The 23,040-nt window shown below is 47.0% G+C and overlaps 1 protein-coding gene across 2 annotated transcripts in view; it reads right to left on the reverse strand.

The window, feature by feature from the left end:
* Positions 1 to 453: 453 nt before the first annotated feature.
* The window catches only part of LOC126537161 (uncharacterized), a 37,353-nt gene continuing 14,766 nt past the window's right edge, over positions 454 to 23,040 (reverse strand). Inside the window, exons 1-3 of one of the 2 annotated variants that reach the window (XM_050184330.3) lie at positions 18,516 to 18,726; positions 3,710 to 3,821; positions 454 to 876 (exon numbers count right to left, since the gene is read on the reverse strand). In XM_050184330.3, coding sequence (XP_050040287.1) covers positions 774 to 876; positions 3,710 to 3,821; positions 18,516 to 18,624 — 324 coding nt within the window. In that variant the 5' untranslated portion in view covers positions 18,625 to 18,726 and the 3' untranslated portion in view covers positions 454 to 773. Of the gene's footprint in view, positions 877 to 3,709; positions 3,822 to 18,515; positions 18,727 to 23,040 lie in introns of those variants that run through there. The other variant, XM_055073755.2, reaches the window with a different exon arrangement.

Here is a 23,040-nt window from a genome sequence, read left to right on the forward strand (position 1 = left end):
TCGATGAACGTCTGCTAGAAACTTTTCTTCTTTTTTCAGTTTGAATGCTTCCTCTCTAACTGATTATATTCCTCACACATTGGCGTTAAAGTAAGCGCACGCAAATTTTACTATTTATTGTATGGAATTCGTTTTGAATTTCTTGCACTGAGTTTGGAAACTGTACACAATATACTGTACATGATGTGTAATTTTGGGTAAATTAATGTTGGCCACAAAGGTTTATATAGCAACTTTTGCGTGATACTGTGCGCAATACTGAGTTCGAATTTTACGCTTTCTAGAGGGCCTGTTCTCGAACTTTACCTTTCTCAAGGCATTTCAAAGGGGGCGTTAAGTGTAGTGCAGGAATTCGCGCTACGTGCCACCTACACTCAAAGTACTGATACCGCGTATGTGTTTGCACAAGATCTTTTTTTTTGTCAAGTGCTTAGCTGTGACACATACAGAAACTTAGCAGAGTTTATGTTTATTACGCGTAGCATTCTTACATGCAGCCCCTCACAGTCATCCGCCTCAGAAAGCACGATTAAAACGGCGTGCTCTTAGAGATGATAACTGTTCACTAACACAGAGACAAAACAACAGACAGAAAAACACGACACAAGCTGTCACAGAGCGTCCGCAACTGTTTTGCTTTGTTTTGGCACGGATTGGCAGATAAAGCGTCCAGTCCCTGCAGGCTTTCATTGCCGTTGTGATAGACCGCAGGAGGACATGGCGGACACTGTTGCCTTGTACTTGGTTTCTCAGATCTCAGCGAGAGATGACGCTCACGTGCAGACGAGGTGCGTTTTGCAACATTTGGGGTAGATTCCTTTGCCTTTCTTCAAGGTGCAGTTCTTCGGATAGCCTTGCAGTGAGACGCGTCCACACCTGCGCAGACAAAGCAGGAGCTTTCACGTTAGGAACCCCATGTACTAAGTCAATCGGCAACGCTTAATCAAACGCCAGTTTAGCGCACTACAGCCACGTGTGATAGGTTGACATGTCTACATGTGAATGATGATGTACTGCATATTCTTCATGGTAAACTAACGTACGTTCGTTAAATATGCTGTAAATAGTAAACTTTCGTCGATAACGAATTACAGGTGCGAGAGGACGCTCTGGTGCGTTTGCACGACTATGCCTATTTGGCAGGAGAAGTTCACAAAAACGCAGATTAGCTGCTCCGTGTTACTGCACCAGTCGACATGCGAAGTGAGAAGGAGGAGCAATCGGTGCGCGCTCCGTCAGAAGCGGGGCGAAAATAGACTGACGAACACGGAAAAACGGATAATGGTCGTGCCTATATTTATGCAAAGCATGACCCACATTCATCATTATACGAAGGACCCACCTTCAGAGAAAAAACAAATAGGTGATTGAAATGACTAACTTCGACGAAAAAGAAAAAGGAGAGGACGGATGATTTGATGACAGTATTGCACACAAATTGAGTTGGTCGCTTTGGAACAGTCGTGCGCACGTTTCGACAGTCTTTCGCGTAAAGTCTGTGTAGGTTTACTTCGCGCGTTTCATAATACGTTCTCCGTGAAGCATCGAAATTGTTCTCTTTGTTCTCTTGAAGGTCTCGCTGCAGTCGCTCTCGCCATTGCTTATGCTAATATCAAACGAACGTTGTAGAAAGGAACCTCATTTGAATATACGTGGGCACATTACAAAGAGCCATCCACATTGCGTATGGCTCTTCCCAGCCAGGTACTTAATCACAAAATCCCAATTGGTTCAAATCGAAGTTTCTACATTGGTCGCAGCAGATGGTCTAACGACACGTAGAGTCGTTAGTTACAAACTTTTGAGAAAGACTACACACGCATATTTTATCGGAGCTGTCCTCCTTGTCGTCTGCTAATATGTCTATTTCCTCATGTTGAACTTCTTACCTGATTACGTGGAAGTAAAAGCCATGAAGGGGGGCACCTAAGCAAACGTAAATGCGATAGCATAACTTGGCGCTGAATGTGTCGCTGAGTTCGGTGTTGCGGCGAAATGTTTCTAAGTTTAGTGCTGCTGCGCGAGTGTTAGGTTGCTCTTTATGAGGTCACAACAACACAAGACGGCAAATCGGCCACACTGCGATCTCTCAGCTGAGTTTTATTTGTGGAGTTATCATTAAAGTACGGTTTTATGGACATTGCGTTGAGTGTCCTTTCTCGACGACACCACTTTTCGGCACAGTGGCACCACATTTCCATTGTGCCTTTTCCGAGCGGCACCATGGTGTTGACACTACATTACTTCACATGATTCGTAGGCAAACTACACCTCATAGTCTGGGCGGATGTCGTAGTTGTCGCAAAGCGAGCAGCTGCAGCTTGCCTGTGCTCGCTCCCCAGCCGTTCGCTTTGCCATCTAGTGAATCCCTCGCTATTCGGAGCCCAACCCTTTGTACAGGCTCGAAGATATTCATCAATGTTGCCTGTTTCAACGGTGGCGCGGTGGTTAGCGCGCTCAACTACGGAGTGGTAGCAGTGACAGGGAAAATCCTCACCGTGGTCACGCTTCTTTTATTGCGATAGCAATTATATGAATACTCCAGGCGCGTTTCTGTCACCGTCGCCGGCGTCGCCGTCGCCGTGAGGTTTGGTGTGAGTGAAAGCGTGTGAGGGTGAGCCGGCGAATGCGGTTCAATCTTGCGTGCGCGAGCGAGGAACGCGGCCCGGATGTGCGCCCTCTCCTGTGGTGCGCGAGGCAATCGGGGTCAGGTGAGGGAAGAGCGGCGTTGTTCTCCGGCGGCTACTACGGTGCCTCGATGTCCTCCTGGCCCGCCGCACTGTACAGTGTGGAGACAGTTGCCGCGGCGTCTGCTGCGGCATTGGCCACGCGAATCGCGGACGCCGTAATAGACGATTTGGCGGAAGCCATAAGGACGCGTTGCCGGCGCTCGTGTGTCTTGAAAGCGATCTGCGACGTGGCTAAAGTGCGCGTCCGCGCTGGCCTCATCTTCAAAGTGATGTGCAATGCTTGCAGAGAGCGCGTAGTGCGGGTAGCTTCGTATGCTCTGAAGCGAAACATGCATGAAGGTCAATTCGCTTGCTGCTGCCGCGATTCCTCACTCCAGAATTTTCACAGACAGTTCCCGCGCCCATCTAGCGAGATGTGTTCAGGTTTGCCTGTGCACGTGTGACACCGCGCTGGTTAATTTAGTTCAAACACGTTGACGGACTAGTTGGTTTCAATCCATGATAGAATGTGTAAGTGCGACTGAACAAAGGCGTAGGAAGAAGCATACACACAAAGACAGCGCTGTCTCTGTGTGTCTGTTTCTTTCTACGTCGTCGTTGAGTCACGCTTACATATTCTATCATTGTTAAATTATTTATATAGTAAGCGAATGTTTACAAGTTTATACGGCCGATAAAGCTACTATTATACTTCGTACACCTATCTACTAATTTGCTATCGAAATATGTGATTCGCCTGTCGGGCGCAAGTGCGAATTTCTCTAGCTAGGTGAATGTGACGTAATTTGTGTGCCTTTCTTCTGCCACGGCTTTCTCATGACGGCGGGTTCGCACAATGAGCCAAGTAACGCTCTCGGATTCAAATTTTACGGCCACACTTAAGCTTAATGATGTGCAACTACGAGGGCTCTTGGCTATTGAAACTATTCCTCCCTATCTTGTGCTCGCCTTTCACACCAAAGCGGGACGGTTTCAGTGCTTTTCCAATGCGCCAACGAAGACTACGCTGGGAAACTTACGAGGCGCCTCTTAGGTACTTAAGCCGTGAGTCACAGGTAAGGCTCATGCAGGGATTGGCGAGGTTGATGTGCGCTCCGTCTGGAATGGCATACTTCTTCCAGATACACTGTTCTGAAAGAAAGAAAGAGAGAAAAAGAGCGAGGTATAATTATTTTATTCTTTATTAGCTGCGAAATATAGGAAGTTTGGCCACAGAAAGGGCCGGCTATGCCAATATACCCAAAATATCAGATACTAAAATCTTCAGGAACAAAAACCTCATAAAGACAAATAACTTAATAAACACCGCCAAACGGCTATAAACAAATAACAAAACAGTAACAAAGCAAAATAATTAATCACGGAAGAAATAAAGGGAGAGAAAGGTTATTGCCATAACTCATGTAAATATATATAAAATAGGCAAAGAGAGAAACACAAGCGACAAAGAGTAACAAGAACAAGACAAACATGAACGGATCATGGGGACAAAGAGAAAATTAGGAATACTCATTAACTATTGTTGACAAAGAATATATCAAGTCACCGTGCACTGGTGCCTATTTATGTCGATAGCGAAGAGCCAAATATAACGGTGAGGTCGGGAATTATCGTGTGGTTCAGCGAATCGAAGTCTTAAACAAACTGAATCTTTAGTTTGTTTTACGGATTACAAACTTCCGTCTAAGCGTAAGTGAGAACGAAGGAAACACCCGCAGCTTCAGCTTTGCTAGAATAACATCGTTCCCTGCGACAATGCGACAATAGTAGCTAATAAAGCGCGACAGAAGTTTCTCGCTTTGGGTTCGCGCTGCGGACGTATTGGTTGTGCTTCTGTACGGCCATCTCTTAAAGCCGTGCTGTAGTCAGGATGCTTCTGCAACGTGCCGCTGTTCATAAGCAGCCAATTTCTGTCCTGCATGTTCATCTATCATAATCATGCAGGAGAGAGAGAGAAGAAAATAAGAGCCACACAAATCAGGCTTTCCATGGTAGCATCTTGTTGTTTATCCTGTACTAGGGCAAGGGTTAAATTGATCAAACTGTACGACATGGCGGCACGAGATAAGAAAGTAAGCACGAGGAAACACGCAAGAACTTCTACAGCATGCCACCAGTTCGCAAGTCCTTTGACAAAGCGAAAAGGGCTTCCATGCTCCGAACACTGTGAACCAGTGTACTGAATTGAATTCCGGAATGTTACACGGCAAAACTTCGATTTGATTATGAGGCACGCCGCAGTGGCGAACTGCTGATTAATTGTGGCCACCGTGGTATCTCTAACGTGCCCCCAATTCACGGGACACCGGCGTTTATGCAATTCGCCCCCATCGAAATGCGGCCGCCGCGGCCGGGATTTGATCCCGCGACCTTGTGCTTAGCCGCACAACACCATAGCTGCCAAGCCACCACGGCTGGTTCTGGACCAGTGTACCAAAATTTTGGGGGGACACTGGGCACCAGTTCAATCTATCTAGCGCTATCACGGGATATTTGCACACTTGTAGCGAGGTTGGCTGTACTGTAGCCAATATTTCAAACAATCCCAACCCTTTTGCGGGCAAAAACGCTCTAAAAACTGAGCCTCTGATTGCTTGGCGCCATGCGCATACTTTGCGCAAAGCTGTGGGTATTAAGAGAGACAGATAAGTCAATTACCTATCATTTCCTTCGTCTCTTACTATGTCTCTTTCAATGTATTCTTAGTAAAGCAAGATTGAAGTCTGCTAGCTAGCTGCTGCCGTGTAAGTCTCGCCCTTGGCCTGCAATATTTCGTGCGCCTGTTTTTACAAGTGCGTCGTAGACCCCGCAGGCGGGTGCACTAGCTTTCTGTTGCTTTCATCATTTTCACTGCTGCTACCCAAAGTAGCGAGTATACGCGTGCACATCACACGTTGCTGCGTCTGCACGGCCCTGTCCACTTTGTGCATTTACTACAAACTGTGCGTAATTTCTTTTTTTTTTTTTAGACGAGGTAGCTGTGCCCCTGATCTGCGAACGTATACCTGTATACGCTGACTTGCTGGCGTAACCTCTGACCTGACGCGTTTCTCGCGGCAGTATACGTGTCCTCTACACGGAAACCGCGGGGGTCCCTGCTGACACATGCGACCTTGTGAGACGTTGAAACAGATGGCTAGACGCTGTCTGGGCTGTCATTGCGCGAAGCAGCCCTCTTCTTTACGACACCTCGGCCTTCGAGAACCATATGCAGACGCTCGCAAGAAGGATATGCGTATCACAGGCGGCCGATGATTATACTGGCAGCCAATCCTTTTACCCTTTAGCCATGAGAACTGTGGTACCGTTGTGCTAACAACGTTAGCTTTGAGGGGCTGAACTTGGAAGTTTCTTGCGCTAACAAGTCGGTTAGCGGCGAGTAACGGATCGATGCCGAGAGATGCTTAATCTGAAGGATAGATAGATGTCTTATTTCGGCCATCTCGAGCGGCCGATGAATTTTGTTCTGATAGCTGCGCAAGTTGCGTGGTATCCCGCATCTGTAATTATTCTTGCTCTGAGTTGTTGAATATTATTTATTATATTTGCGGAGTGCCACGGTATCTGAATTTTTTAATAACCTTTTTCAGTGGAGCAGTGGCTCAGTGGCTATGGAATTCTACTTCTGAGAACGAGGTCGCGGATTCGATTCCAGACTGTGACGGTCACTTTCAAATAGGGAGAAGAATGCAAAAAAAGAAAAGAAAGGAAGAAAGAAAGATGCGCGTGTACTGTGCGTTGGGTGCAGGGCAAAGGACTGCGGCAGGTCAAAGTTATTCCAAAGGCTGCGGCCCTCATAACATCACTCTGTGGTTTCGTGGTGTTTAACTCGTAAATTTTGAAAGAAAAAGTCTTACGACGCGCGGTTTGGTATGAAGCCACTTGCACCACAGTGAAAGTGAAATTAGAGAGCTGTCGTACAGTCATCTGCAAAAATTACTGGAGGGAACTCTGGCGCCACGATGCTTCAGCTACCACGCGAATTATGGTTAATGCTTGGATTCACATAAGCACTGTACGTGTGGCTTCAAACGTTCTCGTTACGTTATTTATTACGCCTTACCTTTCCAAGTTCATGAACGCCCATACTTTACTCTTAAACGCAGTTAGGCAGTACGTCCCTGCGCGCATCATTGAATATCTTGAATTGTGGTATACGTAACGCGATAGTTTGTTGAAAATGATTAAGTTAAAGAAAACCAAAGCCGTTTGAGGCCATAAGGACGAGGTTCAGGCAAATCCACCTGCCATTTATTATTCTCGTGCTTGCTTAACCACCATACTTGCAGCGTCGGCCGGTACACATATGCGCGAGAGATCCGTGTGGTAATTTTTGAGGGGCATTGTTTAAGAGACCCGTGCATCCTTCCTCTTCTCAGAAAAAGAATGAATGCGGGCCAAGCTACACACATAGTGGGCATTAGTATGCTTCGGCGCTTTTATGCGTCATGAATAGCGCATATTTCATGACGTGCTTAGGCGAGACCATTGTGCGGCGCGCGCGTGATGCATTCTGACTTGCTCCGTCTCTGGGCAGCTTTGTTTCGGGTGGCATTGTCATTTTGACTTGCGTAAAAGCGCAGCATCAAGATTACGGTATTTCGCTGAATGCTCGACAATGAGCACACATGTGACCTTTAAGCAAATCAGTTGTAGTTCCTGCACGATGCAAATAATTACAAGCTGCATTTGATGTTCTTTCATTGCCCGTATACCTTGCGCACAACAACAACAACAACAAGAATGTCTGCACTTCTGACAAACTGCCTTTGCCAAGCAATGACTGTGTCTTCGTGACGCTAAAGCTGCGTGGCGAAAATGATCATAATCATGCGATGAGAAATATGATCTAGAATAAAATTTGGAAGATAAAAATGCGCCGAATAGCTAAAGTCGGAACCACAGGAACTTTCTTTTTTAAAGATTGACAGCCAAGTGCACCACGACAACGTCGACGAAAGGCGAGCGCTATGGCCCAGGGCACATGTCGTATAGTTTGAGCCACAGTGCACAACATTCTGTAACCAGAGGAACGATGATGAAGCAGCTCTCGCCACCAATGAGGGACTCGTCGACGCTAACAAGTGATAGAGTGTAAGTACTTGGGCCTACGAGCTCAATTCAAATATTACCCGCCGTGGTGGCATGTACTGGCTTTGGCGTTGTTCTGCTAAGCGCGAGGTCGCGGTATCAAATCACGGCCACGGCGGCCGCATTTCGGTGGCGGCGAAATGCGAAGAATTCTCGTGTACCTTGCAACGAGGGCACGTTAAAAAACGCCAGGTGGTCAAACTTATTCCGGAGTGCCCCCACTACGGCATGTCTGATAATCATATCGTCGTTTTGGCACTCGAAACACCAGAATTTAGTTTAATTTCAAAGATACAAAAATTGAAATAAGGTAACTAAAATAATTTCACAGAAGCCCACCCGCACCGTGTGACCCTGTTTGGTGGCCGCATATTGTTTGCTAGTCGTTTACTCGCAGGTTTCTAGCAGCTCCGGCGGCACGTATGTGCCGCCCGTTGCTTTTCACCCCGACTTTAAAGCTAACAGCTTTCTTGGCCTTCTTTGACTGTTTTCGCGGCCGGCGGCCGGGCTTTCTCGGCCGATGCAATGGTCACGTGCCATCACGCAATCGAGCTTGGGGGGAGGGGGGGGGAGGGTTCTCGTCAGCGAAGTCCACTGCGTGGCTCTTGTCAAGATGCACCGTCTCGTCTTACCGGCTCATCACAGCTTCACTAAGACCGACTCCCAAAGTGCTCGCGGTCTGCATAATAATAAATCACATGGTCGGCCAAATTCGGCCTCCGTGAAGTAAGCGAGCGGAGAAGGAAGCACAATGGTTGCCGTGCCATCGTCGTCACCATGTCGTTCTGTAGTCATGTCGCCTCGGTCATGCTACGGTAGTGGTTGTCGTCACCACGCTATCACGCCGTCTAACAAAACATGTCGACACGATCATTTGTGCCGCCATCATCGAACGCCATTATCAATGTCAGCAGTATACTTCTGAAGTATGACTAGCGTGTCTGTTTGATTTCTGCGTTCCGCATAAGCTATTTGCTTACTTTGACATTAATCTTCAATAGTTTCTGCAACAACCTTTGACAATGTGCCCAAGCAAAATGAAATTAATGGACGTGCTTCATTCGCAGTGTCCTTACAGGGTTGTCTCAGATGTCAATTAACCAGGAGTCAATATTATCGGCCAAGCATTATTATGTTTTTTTTTGCTGTTGTGACAAGCCTGCAAATCCTTCTGCAGCAATCAATCAACAAAAGCGCGTTGACGATCTCCACCGAGCTTAGTTCATTGAGGGGCACCCGCCGTGGTTGCTCAGTGGCTATCGTGTTGGGCTGCTGAGCACGAGGTCACGGGATCAAATCCCGGCCACGGCAGCCGCATTTCGATGGGGGCGAAATGCGAAAACACGCGCGTCGTTAGATTTGAGTGCGCGTTAAAGAACCCCAGCTGGCCGAAATATCCGGAGTCCTCCACTACAGCATGTCTCATAATCAGAAAGTGGTTTTGGCGCGTAAAACCCCTGTAATATAATTTAATTTTTTTTAGCCTGTATTGCTCAGAGTTTGCGACATACATTCGTTTCTAAATTCCCTTGAATACTAGTAAAAAAGAAAAGGTGATGCAGCGAAAGATGGGGGACACACATAACTAAGAAGAAAGAAACAGTAGCGTTAAGCTGTGTGTATAATACAATGTTATCGCCACGTTTTCTTGCACCTAGTCCCGTGAACATATCATACCACTTTGATAACTTGGTCCTGCAACGTACGTTACTTTACGAAACCTATCTTCCAAGGCAAATAGTGCTAAGACAAGCAATTCTTACGCGTACCTCAAGACAGGCATCAGTTATGTTATCGAACTGCTCTCTGCATACGATGACGAGCCTTCGCCTTGCATGTATACTCTATCTTCATTTATATATTACACGCACCTTCCATTCATCGCGGCTGTGCACACAGAAGGCGTAACAATCGATTACACACCTTTCACTGCCTCTGCCCGATGTTCGGACAAAGTCTTTCGCTGTAACGTCTAGCCACGCGAGCAGTCGTGCTTGTTGACTTCCACGTGGAAGTCACTGAATGAGCGAACCGATCGCGGCCCCGATTGTCTTGGTGTTTGCTGACCTCCTCACGACATGGCGTTTCGGCTGTGTTTTGATGACTCTGTCTAGCCAGTGGGAGGTCGACGTGAAAGCGCTGACCGTGTTGTCGAGGTCGTTCGGATATTCGCTTAGAGAAGGGCAAGCTGCTTGTCAAACTACTCTTTGTGTGTACGCCTATACGACGGAGCTAAAAAAGTCCTGCCGCCCCCCCCCCCCCCCTTTCTTTTTCTTGGCTTTCACGCTTGGACTCAGATGTTCATGACGTGCTGTTTTTGAGCGGCTGAGGCAGTGACCTCGGCGAGAATTGCCCGTTACCTTGTTTCGAAATCCTTGTATACAATGGATACTTTAGGCGCACCCTTCTGTATTTTTCTTTTCTCAGCGGAAGGAAAGGAAGGAAGCTGCGTGGAGCGTTCGGCCTTCAGTAGTGAGTAGTGCTTTTACTCTAAATTAATGAGCGAATATCCACATGAAAAGCTTTGTTGCTGTTGTCGTTGCTTGCGTGCGTGTGTGCGGGCGTGCCATAGAGGTCTGACGACTTAAGACTCAGCCGGCAAAGCAGCGAGATTTGAGGATTACATTTCTGGTTTTTCATGGGAAGAATTTGCGTGCGGCGTTTCCTTTCGTCTAGGGTATGAAGACTTTCTCAGCACGCCTTCACGCATTCTCCCATTGTGCTTGCGGAAAGGCTCCTGTTAGCTCCACTTATTCTGGCGATCACTTTCAGGAGAAAATAAGGGGGAGCGGGGTAAGGGGGGAGGGGAGAATGCAATAAACGTACATGCGATGCTCCTTGAGGCTAATGAATGTGCCGAGAAAAAAAGAATGCCAAAGGAAAAGGGCTACGTGAACAATTTGGCCGATTCAAACGCAAAACAAGGTATAAAAGAGGTGGCGTTTATTATTAAAACGACTGAAGGAATATTCCCAGCTGGAGCCGAGAGTGCGTCGAATTGAATTCATTAGATGTCCTTGCGTGTGTGTTTGTGTGTGTGTTGCTACATTGACATTCTCCTTACCTCTGTACGCAACCTCTGCACGCAATAGTGTACAGAGCTTAAGAGTATTCTTGGAGACATCCTGTCAACAGCTTTTCTTTTTCCTGTTTCGTCAACTGCAGTTACGCAAGCCATTTAAAAATATACCTATGACGAAACGTTATCAGGTGTGAAATATCAACGGTCGTGCCACACGCTAGCGTCACTGTTGGAATCGTCGGCGACTGGAGTTTTCTCAAAATGTGCGTGAGCAGCTGAAAAGGCAAAGAGTGGCGGAGCTTACCAAAGAAAAGATATAACTAGCCTATTAGTTGTACCTAGCAAGCACGTCTTGCATGCAATCTAAGCGGCTGTTGTCGGAGGCTAGGCTCTTTAGTCAGCGATGCTGGCGATGCTATGTGCGCGGGATTTCAATATCTCTTTTCCTCTTATTTTTGCCGAAGGCGCGCTCTCTTATTAAACACAATGTCTTTGTTAGTGAACTACCCCCGCTTTTCCGTATCGCGTATGTCTCTAGTCTATTACCGTGGGCCGGTCTCGGACATTGTGCCGCCTAAAAATGCGGGCCACTATGTTCTACTAGGTATGTGCATGCCTCTGTGACACCTGGTTGCCGTGATGTTCTGAGTATAGTTATATATGTGCAAATCTATATATTATATTTATAAATTAACATAAATAAAATTGTGCGATGGCAGTATTCGAACAAAGGACCCTCAGCACAGTAGCCAGATCTTCTAACCGTCAGACGATGGACCCATTTTTTTTCCTGTATTACCACATCAGGCGGAATAAAACATTCTTAAGCATTTCCCGCGTGCAAGCCAGCGCGTTGAAACACTTGGCGCCTTTTATTGCACTATCAATTATATGAACACCCCATGCGACCATTCGCGTCTTCAATAAATGCACATAAATATACGGGGTTCATTGGTTTTATTACGTTTACTGAGGCATATTACTCACATTAACTGCACACTTTCCTTTTGCGTTAGAATTTGAAGGTCACGTAGCTAAATATATCTAAGCGTGTTCGTCTTCCAACCGCACAGACTAGTGCACAGATGCAGCTGCATTTAAGAGGAAGCTTTAGCTCGGGTGCTCCTATCTAAATACATGTAAAAGGAGAATTCGTTTTTCTCGGCAACCACAGCACCAAATTTGACGGGGTTTGTTGCATTTAAAAGAAAAACTTAAAATCTAGTGACTGCTTTCGAATTTTCGATTTAGGTCGTCAATTTTTTATTAAAAATTGGCAAAAATAGCAAATTTTCAGAAAACGAAACTATCAAGTTTATAACTCTGTAACTCAGCAAGAATAGGTGATACCGCAATTCTGTGAATTGTACCTAATAGCACATCTAAAGCGGACAAATTTGACATCTTATACATGAATCTCAAAAAATTTATTAATATGTAATTACAACTTTTGCAGAACCCTCGTAAACAACGTAACAAACTCACGTAAGATGTAAAATGACATATGAAATTTGTCCGCTTTGAATGATCTAATGGATGCCGTTTACAGAACCGCGATACCTGTTCTGGATGCAGAGCTATTAGTTTGTAAACTTCGTGCTTCTATATTTTTCAAACTTCTGAAATTTTGTAAATCTCTTTAACAAAACTCAAGCCCTAAATCAAAATTCCGCTTCCAACAGTCACTAGAATTTAACTTTCTCTCTCAAAAGCAGCAAATTTCATTAAAATCGGTCCAGGGGTTATCTGAGAAAAACGTTTTTGCATTTCTACATGTATTTGAATAGGCCTCGTCGGAGTTGGGCCCGAGCTAAAGCTTCCTCTTAAGACCTTGTCAGGTTATTTGCTTGCCGGAACGAACTGTATCACAGATATGCAGAAAGACCCTGCCAGCTTGTGGCATCGTATCCCCCGTGGAGGAAGCACAAATATAGGAGGGAGCGTTGCGTCGCGCAGCCAGTCTTGGCAAGCGAACGCTCCCTGACGCCATAGTGGTGGGCCAACACGCGTGACCGCTTGCGTCAATATCACGGAGAAAGAATCGAGGTTTGCTGAGACGTTTGCTTTGGTTTGCTGAGACGTGTGGTTTGCGGCTCTGCCTGCAGAGCGGAAACATTAAAACCAACCGCACACTTTGACCTGCGATCACTTGTTGGGCCACTAGGTTTGGCTTCGATCGCGTTGCGGTATGCTCCCTCCTATCTTTTTCTTTCCTCCATGATCGTCCTACACGTAGTAGCCATGGCAGTACCTTTCGGTGCGGGGTTTCTGCAACCAAGCACCACGCCCCTCACATTGTGAAAACATGCTTGCACGTGTTAATTGTCAGAACGCCAGCCGAGAAACTCCTGTGGAACGCTAATCGCACTGAAGATAGGAGGGCCCGCATACGCGCCAAGACCACTCCGTTGCCCAGACGCAGGAACATCGTGATGCTGTCTGTGCTGCGCACGGTGCAGCTCAACGCCGGGGCGCCCAGAAGCGGCGGTGCGCGGAAACAGGAGACGGACACTAAAAGATGGAGGACGCTTAAGCTTCGCCTTTAAGAGTGGAACGCCATAGCATTCAAACATCCCTGACTGCTTCTCACGCTTCCCTGCAATCGGAGCGTATGTAACCGTAATTTTTACTGGGAAACGCTGGCCGCGAACGCTGTGCACGAAGGCGGGCTTTCTGGTGGAAACGCGGCGTATTGTGTAGGTCGCGATGCGGCGGAGGCGAGCGCCATCTGGATGGTGTTGTTGCAAGGAACCGGGCGCGCCGCTCCGTGGCCTGTGTATGGTTGGTAGAAACGCTGGAAAAGGGGCGACTTTTTAATTTTCGCGTAACCTAATTATATTTTCACGTATGGTCAAATTACAATCCGATGCTATCATGTCTGTAGGTTGTGTGTAAGCCATACTTTACGATTTTTCCACGTGCTTTAGGTTGAGAAATTCAATTAGTTCGCTAACTTCCTTGCACCACATAGAGCGCGTGGGTAGGGGTGGGTCGAAAATCTTTTTGCCGAAACGACATCCGCCACCGGATTTTCTGCGACACAGGGCCCTTAACGCTGTTGCGTTAAAAGCGACAATGCCTTCGAAGTCCTGCCGTTCAAAAGCGTGAAGCGGACGGACACATTGTGTACGCCGTGAGCATGCCGCAATACAGGAACGCGAGGCCAACGGAAGGCGACATCGCCGACAAGACCCTGAAATTCTAGCCGCTGTTGCTCACGGTCATCGTCTTCTTTTTGGCTATGTTTATCTGCGCGCGTCACGTCACGCGTGTTTACTTGGCCAGCCTTGTGTTTACTGTAATCCATACTGCCATTAAAGCTACGAGCCTTACTTCGTGTAATATTCTAACAGGTTACTATCGCATTCAATGTTCCGCTCTTACGTAGAAATATTTTTTTTTGAAATAAGTTAATCAATAGCACTGTCCAACGGCGGGATTCGAACAGAGCACATCTAGCACAGATGCCTAATACTGTGACCGTTAGGCTGCAAAGGCTGCCCCCCTCCCCCCATAACGGCGTGCCAGCTAATCGGATCGTAGTTCTGACATGTTAAATCCCGGAAGTTCGTTAAAATTAATTAACCTTTCACCATGTGAAAATGTACGCCGACCCCGAGGATAGTACAGTAAAAAAATCGCAGTTCCACCCGAAAGGCGAAGCACCGATTTCGATAGCAAATTAGTAGATAGCTGTTCGAAGTAAGGATAGTAGTTTTATCGGCAGTGTAAACTTGCCAACATTCGCTTACTAACTAAATTAATGATAGAATGTGTAAACGTGACTCAACGAGGACGTAGACAGAAACAGACACACAGAGACAGCGCTTTCTTTGCGTGTCTGCTTCTTTCTACGTCTTTGTTCAGCCGCACTTACCCATTTTAGCATGAATTCAAACCAACTAGCCCGTCAACGTGTTTTAACTAAATTAACCAGCACAGTGTCACGCGTGCACAGGTAAACATGAGCACATCTCGCTCAATCATAGCGGAAGCTGTCTGTGAAAACGCTAGAGTTAGGAATCGCGGCAGGAGCCGCGAGGCAATTGACCTACGTGCATCTGTCGCTTAAACGTGACCGAACCGTCGAAAGCACAGCGCATACGAAGCAACCGGCACTACGCGCACTCTGCAAACTTCGCAGATCGCTTTGAATATGAGGACCGCGTGGGCGCGCACTTTGGCCACGTCGCAGATGGCTATTAATACACACGAACGCCGGCGACGTCTCTGTCGCGTCAGCCAAACGCGTCTACTACCGCGTCCGCTATTCGTGTGGCCAACGCCGTAGTAGACGCCGCATTCTCCGCTCTGTACGGAGCGGCGGGCGAGGAGGACATTGAGACACCCTAGCAGCCGCCGGAGAAGAACGTCCCTCCTCCCTCTCCTGACCCCCCTTGCCTCGCGCGCCACAGGGGAGGGCACGCATCCGGGCCGTGATCCTCGCTCGCGCACGCGAGATTCAACCGCGTTCTCTAGCTCCCCCTCAAACGCTTTCACTCATACAGAACCTCACGGCGACGGCAACGGCAGAAATGCGCCTGGAGTGTCCTTATAATTACTATTGCAATAAAAAAAATATGAGTATGGCGCTCCTTCTACTCCCCTGAAGCGAGATGTGACGCGATTAAGTGCGGTGCGCAGGGACTCCGCCGCGCCTATATAACCTCCAGCTATATATATATACATACATACATACATACATACATACATACATATATATATATATATATATATATAGCTGAGGTCTTTCATAGACATGCACTGGAGGCTGAACTGCGCTCCAGTTTTTCCTGTTCGACTCTACCGCTATAATGATGTTGGGAAACAGCGCCAATGTTATAAACATTCTGATCCTGTGGGTTTCTCTAAAAATTACATCTTGGTGCAAGATTGTTCGTGCGAATGCATTCCAAGAAAACATCTTACCGCACCGCTCGTGGTATATGCGCAGTACATCTTTACGTAAAATATTGTTACAGGCCATTCCCGCATTCTGAAGAACGCGCTCAGTAGGACGACGAAAAGGACGAACGAAAGAGCTCGTTCGTGGTTGTGGTTATTCTGCTATCTTGGCTGTGACTTCTCTGCATATATATGTACATTGTAAACAAAATTTCACCCTACTCTTTATCTACGTCACAATATATATTTCGCGTGAGGAGTTCTCGTTCGTCACATGAGTATATGACGTTGTACGACCGGCATAAAACGTGCTCGCTCCTTCTTCTTCTTCTATTTTTTTTTAACCGCAACCTTCTTCAAGGGAGTTCCTCTCGTCTCCAAGTCGCAAATTACATTACTACGTAGTTGGAGGGTCTTTTTCAGGTTTCCAAGGCACGTACACGTTCCATGGTTTTTTCTTCGTCTCTTCTTTGTCCCGCACAGGCTCAGCCGCCTGTCTGAGGATTCGAGACTCAGCCGGCAAAAGCAGAGAGATTTGGCGATTACATTTCTGGTTTTCACGGGAACAATTTGCATGCGACGCTTCCTTTCGTCTAGGGTATGAAGCCAATTATGTCGCGAACGAAAACTTTCTCAACACCCCGTCATGCATTCTCAGGTTGTGTTTGCGGAAAACTTGCAGTTTACTTATTATTCTGACGATGACTTTCACTCCTTCAAACGCCGAGAATACAAGGGGAGGGGTGAGAGGGTATGGAAGAATGCGAGAAACGCACATGCGACGCTCCCCGAGCATAATGAATGAAACTATAAAAGGGAGAAAAAAAGAACAGCAGGCGAAAGAAAAAGGGCTGCGCGAACAGGTGGGTGATTTCAAAGGCAAAGCAAGGTGTAAAGGAACTTGTACTTATTAATAAAACAAGCGAAAGAATATTCCCTGCTGGATCCGACGAGCGCATCGAGCTGAATTCACTAGAGCTCCTTGCGCTTTGTCTGGCGACACAATGCGTGAAAAACTACTGAAATAGAGTGTAATCTGCACAAAGCATTTTCATTCTATGGGACGCATTAGAATGATAGGGCATGTTGTGGCAGCACTATAATTTTGGGCCCAAATTGTGTAAAGGCTCGGTATAAGACGAATGGAGGATCTAGACTGATTTGGTATAAAATGAGCTTAAATCCCGCGAAAAAAATATTTTGAAAAATAAAATAGAAGAAATGTTTGAGGGAAATATCTAAAGACTTGCAGGTGCTCTTGTAACCACATTAAATGAAGGGTCCTTTCGAGTTGCGTCTTGGCAAAATATCGAAGCTAACGGTGCAAGCCCTTCTTTCATCATTTGTCTTCATCGTAACACATTGCTTGCTCCCGGTGTATGCTGTAGTGAAACTCAAGGTCTTTGTTTCTAGCAGTGTTTCTAACTCGCTCTTACGACATTGATCCACCAACTTTTGTATGACAAATATAGTTTTTTTTGGTTTTCTTCTTTTTTGTGCCTACATTCTACCTTTGTAATGGTGTTACTGCGATGTGCCACGTTAGCCTTAGTGCCTTCAAGCCTTATTATTTGGTGTGTCGCTTGAAGAACTAAAAATAATAATCAAAATAACCTTGATGCATTCAAACGCGTTATTCTTTCGCGCCAAATCCAACTCAAGCGCATGACGAGAATTGTAAATGTGCGTGCGTGCGCCCTTGCGTGTGTTTATCGACGTAAGTGCGTTTTTAGAACAAGGGGGAGGGGGGAACGTGTGAGTAAGCGAATTCCGGCAGGGTGGGTGTAGAGTGGGATGGCACTGGGTTTTCGCAGGAGGATTTAGCCTTGCGAAATGCCGGCATCTGGAAGTGCCGCAAGTGCAGTCTGAATCATGGCGCACAGCTGCAGGTCGGGCGTGCCAGTGTATCTTCTAACAAGAGCAGGACTCGCGAGTGTTCAACGTGGAGGCTGAATGCAAACGGCAAATAGGAAGAACACCCACTGAAACACAACCGAATGGCTCAGCACACCATTAACGATATTCCGAGAGATATCAAGCCCACCTGAGCGAACGTCTTTTTTTTTGGGTTAAGCACCACCGACTGGAATGCGGGCCTCTCAAGTAAATAGGAACCCATGTCCCGGATTCATCCGCGACGGAGACGATATTTGCTATCATCTCCAAATTGGCTAACAGCAGATGCAATGGCAGCAAATTACACTCGCGAGAGCCTTCGCAATGGCCACAAAGCATTTGAGGTAACTTAACATGCGATAAATGCTTCAACCAATCCGACGTCTTTACTAAGGAGCTTGCGAATAAAATAAAATAAATCAACTCAATATTTTTAGCAACAGCAGTTGCCCTTCAGTGCGTAAAAGATAATAAAAATAATAAAAAAGGAACTTAAAGAAAAGAAAAAATAATCACCATACACCTGTGTTGGTTTCCCTGAGATGAAGCAATGTTTTTGCATTAATTTGAAATGTGTTTAATTTGAAAATGCAGTTTTGTCTTTCGTCTCAAAGCATCTATTTTGTACGCAGACACTCTAGGCGTGACGTTATGAAATCGTTGGGTGGGTGTTTGAGACATTTTTTGAAACAATGAGTAGTTTAACTTGGTAGTTCAACTTGTGCTTCTTATCGAGATTACGTATTTTGACACGCGCTGACACCTCATTAGTTGAGAGGTAAGGTTGGTGGGTGACTTGGTAGAGCGCTCGCTTTTGAAGAATGGAGTTACTGAAGCCTCGTTCCATTGCTCTCGTCCTTCTGCAACAACTCTCATTACGAAAGAGCAGTAATCGCACGGAATGCACTCACTGTTTTTCACGTCAACGGGCTGAACAAACACGGCCGCCTTGGCGAGAGATGTGAAAACGCACAGGAGGAGGAGCACCGTCCCGAATCCTTGCCTCTGGCCGAACCGCATGCTGGTGCCAGCTGTGCGTTTGCGTACACTTCAAGAACGAACCGCGCTGGGAGGCTTTACTCGGCGACCGTCTCTTTTTTGAGTGAGGCGCCGCCGTGGGACTGGAAGCTCTTTTATACAAACGTCTCAGCCGACTCTCGAGTGTGCGTGCGTGCACGCGTGGACCGCGGTGAGCGAAAAACCGGATTGTCTGGCGCAGCGCACTTGGGTATTCCCCTGCCGGGCGAGGAGGACTGCTGTGCGCGTCTGTGCCGGCCGGCCGAAGCGGTTGCGTTTTACTTCGTTCGCGTCGCTCTGTGGGAACACTCTTCGCACCAAAAAAGGAGCAAAAAAAGTTGCAGTGTTTTTAGCCTAATCTACGTGCATCTACGATATTTGGATACCGTGTCACTAACACGCGCAGTGCGCTGGTGCCTCTCTGTTTAAGTAGAACTTATGAAAAAAAAAACATGACTGTGTCGCGTGACGTAGAATGTTTGCTTTCATTTTCGTTTCGTAGGAACAGTAAAGTGCTAACGTAGGCGATTACGACAACGTATATTTATATATTGACATTTTTGGCTGATTTATTAACGCGTAGCTTTCGTTGCCTCTTCACCCCATTTTGCGGCTGCCGACTGCTGTCTTGCACGATAGGCCAGTCCTGGAGCTAGTGCAAGCCGGAGAGACCCGGACCAACCAGCAGCCCTCATACGTCGAGCGCAGACGCGAGCTTCAACGCAATAAAAAGGGACCAATGAGTGTACTCAGTGCGGAAGAGGTAGATGCCCGCAAGAAACATCGAGCGGAGAAGGAACGTCTTCCATCCGCGGCGAAGCGTCGTTCCAGGTGACGTCGATACGCAGCGATGAAACAGCACCGGGACGGGACGCCATCGTTTACGGGGGCGAACAAGTATACTTTGAGAGGCACTTAAAGCAGGGAGAGCTGGGTCCGGCGTGTAGTGTGGGCGACAGACTCCGGTTTCTGTCGGACGTACGCGTCTGCTGTGTCGGAGCGCCACAAGTTTACGATGAGCGAGTCGTTACCCGGTAAAAAACGTGTGCAACTGCTTTTTGGGGTGCTATTCTGTAAGTGTACACCTAGTGGACACGTCCATTTCGTCTGCTGCTGAAGTGCTGATTGGCTGGGGGCGCCTGTACTCTTATGACGCCTACCTCAGCCCAGTCAATCATTCAGAACTACAGCAACCGCCGAAATGGACAAGTGGGCCTGGCATGCTTTTCGACACGCAATCGCAGGGGTTCATTACTTTTGCTCAAAACTGTACCCGCCTATTGAAACGTTCCGTATGCCATTCCAATAAATACGTATGCTTCCGTATTTTTCTTAGGGAATCTACATGCATGCCGTATAAATTCCATAATATTCCCATAAGAATTGTACGGAATACTTACAGAGTTATTGGAATGCACACTGAACATTTCGTCAGCGGGCTTCAGAGATCGTGGAAAGTAAACGGATGCAGCGGTATACCTCATCAATTTTATCCCATAACCAGCATCTACGTAACGCCAATTTTTAATCATTGCACATGCACCTCTGGAGAGTTCCCTTCCTGTGGCATGAACTGTATAGTGCACCTTTGCTTCTATGCTTAAATGGCGCACCAAATGCTAAGACACGCGTCAATGCTATTTCTTATTGGAAGTGTCCTTGAAGTTGATAACGATGACTGTGCTGAGTGTTTCTTTTCATCAGATTTGTGTCTAGCAAGCCGTATTCCCCTCAATATATTCTAGTGAAGGTGTGCATATAAAAATAGGTAGTAGTGATTCACTCGTTAAATACAAATATGTTCAATGAAGTGGCGTAATCACGAAAGTAACGTGGACTATAATTAATGTACTCTTGGTACTGTTTTTCAAGGACGTGTATGGGCCTGTCATTCAACGCACAGTACAACTCCGCAACTTGCTTTATCATGTTTTCTCACTCATTAGGCTTCGTGGAGCGCTTTAGTTTGTTCATGATTGATTGTATGAGAGTATGAGAGTGATTTTTCTATTTGCATACTTCGAACGCTTTCAAGAACTACATGGCTTGGAATATTTGGCAGTGAGCCGATATTATAAGAAAACGCATTGAAAAAAAAAATTGAGGAGCCATTTCACTATATGACGGTGGATTACCTGCGAAGCTGCAGCACATCACTCAGGGTTAGACAAGAAGACATACATTTAGTTTCATCATTTGGTAATGGCAGTGACGATAGCTTTGCGATTACTGGGATATACACTGATTGGTTCAGTTACAAACTTAGAATCTTGGCCAAAGTTAAATCTAAACACGACCGTTGTTGAGTATAGCTGAGTGACTTCAATTGGCATGGCACTTCAAACCAAACTCTTCTAGCATAAACTGAGTGCACCATTTCTTGTATGGTTTTTAAATGTCCACATTGAAGACTCCAACGATGATCACAGGGTTAGTGTCATCACGGCTTGTCATGTCTGGCATCCAAGAACTGGGCGGCGTAGACGTAGCGTCGAAAGAACGTTTATTCCTGTTACTTGACAGGCAGCCAACAGGTTACATACTGCGCGCGGTGGGCCCGTGCGAGCGGTCTTTTAAAACCAGCACGGGCTACCCGATAAGAGATAGCCGGGCAGAGAGCATGCGCAGACAGCACGCGATAACACGCGTGCTTGGTTTCGCGCGCACACAACATCTCCTTCCTCCTAATGAGCACAAAGTCCTTTTGCCACATTATACAATGCAACTAATGCTATGGCTGATATCTGTCAGGAGGTCGCCGGTCCCTCTGTGGATAGCGTCGCTCCCCTGGAGGGTCGGTCGTTGTCGCAGGGGCCGCAGCTGGAAATGGCTCGTTGGCGCTCTCAGGATCCCTGAAGTCTGGAATAAAATCTTCCGTGATGCTCTGCTTTGAGCTGTCGATGCTGAGCAGTAGCTGGTCTTGATGACGACGCCAAATGAGCACCCCATGATTCGTTCTAACGCGAACCTTGTATGAAACGGGGCCAGACTGCTGAATGATAGTGCCAGGGACCCATTTCTCAGGACCTCTGTAATTCCTCACGAGGACCTCATCATTGATGTTGAAAAGTCGCTCACGTGCCTTGCGTCGCACCATATCGGAGAGCTGTTGCTGAGCCACTCTTCCCCCGACAGAAGGCTTGACTGCGTCGAGTCTCGTGCGCAGTCGTCTACCTATGAAAAGGTTTGCTGGAGTTTCTCTTGTAGTCGCATGCGGCGTGTTGCGGTACGTCACCAGGAACGTCTGTAAGGTTGCCTGCAAGGAGTCTTGGGGTCGTCCTTTCCGCAACGCAGATTTCATTGTCTGTACAAATCTCTCCGCAAGGCCATTCGTGCTTGGATGGTACGCTGCACTCACGATATGACGACCACCGAAGCCTTTGACGAAGCTCTTGAATTCTTCGGAAACGAACTGTGGTCCGTTGTCGGTCACGATGGTCTCGGGTACGCCAAAACGCGAGAACAGGTCTTGGAGACACTGAATTGTGTGGTACGCCGTAGTCCTCTGCATGACATAAACTTCCGGCCATTTTGAGTGTGCGTCCACAGCAACAAGGAACATTTTGTCTTTCATGGGTGCAGCAAAATCCAAGTGAACTCTTTGCCACGGCGAAGTCGGCCATGACCATGGATGAAGCGGAGCCGGTGCTGGTTCGTTCCGTTGCTGTTGACACTCTGCACATTTCTTCACGTGTTGCTCTAGGTCCGCGTCGATACCAGGCCACCAGACGTAGCTCCTCGCGAGTTCTTTGCATCTTACGATACCGGGATGACCCTGATGAAGTTCCTCAAGCAAGAAGGCTCGGTGTTTTGAAGGCACAACTACTCTCATGCCGTACATTAAACACCCTTGATGAACTGTGAGCTCCAAACGCTTGTCGAAGAAATGTTTCAACTCCTTCTCAGCGACATGCGACGGCCAGCCAGCACTTGTGAAGTTCAGTACCTTGCTTAGTAATGGATCACGCCTCGTTTCACGAGCGATGTCTTGGCCTGTGACAGGCAGCGTTTCCAAACGAAGCGAATAAAAAATTTCGCTTTCTTCTTCTGATTGCTTTTCGCTGCTGTCGAGCGGCAAGCGCGATAAACAGTCTGCTTCCGCATTATCGGAAGATTTCTTGAATTCAAGAGCATAGTTGTAGGCTGACAGCGTCAGCGCCCAACGCTGCATGCGGGCAGCTGCCATCGCGGGAATGCCTGTTTTCGGGCCGAGAATTGTTTGCAGTGGTTTATGGTCAGTCACAAGCGTGAAGAACCTACCATAGACGTAGAAGTGAAACTTCTTTACGCCGAATACGAGGGCAAGGGCTTCTTTCTCGATCTGACTGTAGTTCTTTTCGGCACTTGACAAGGTGCGGGATGCGTAGGCAACCGGTCGAACTGATCCATTTATCATTTTCTGCGAAAGAACTGCGCCTA

Source organism: Dermacentor andersoni, chromosome 4 (genome assembly GCF_023375885.2).
Source record: "Dermacentor andersoni chromosome 4, qqDerAnde1_hic_scaffold, whole genome shotgun sequence".
Lineage (NCBI taxonomy): Eukaryota > Metazoa > Arthropoda > Arachnida > Ixodida > Ixodidae > Dermacentor > Dermacentor andersoni.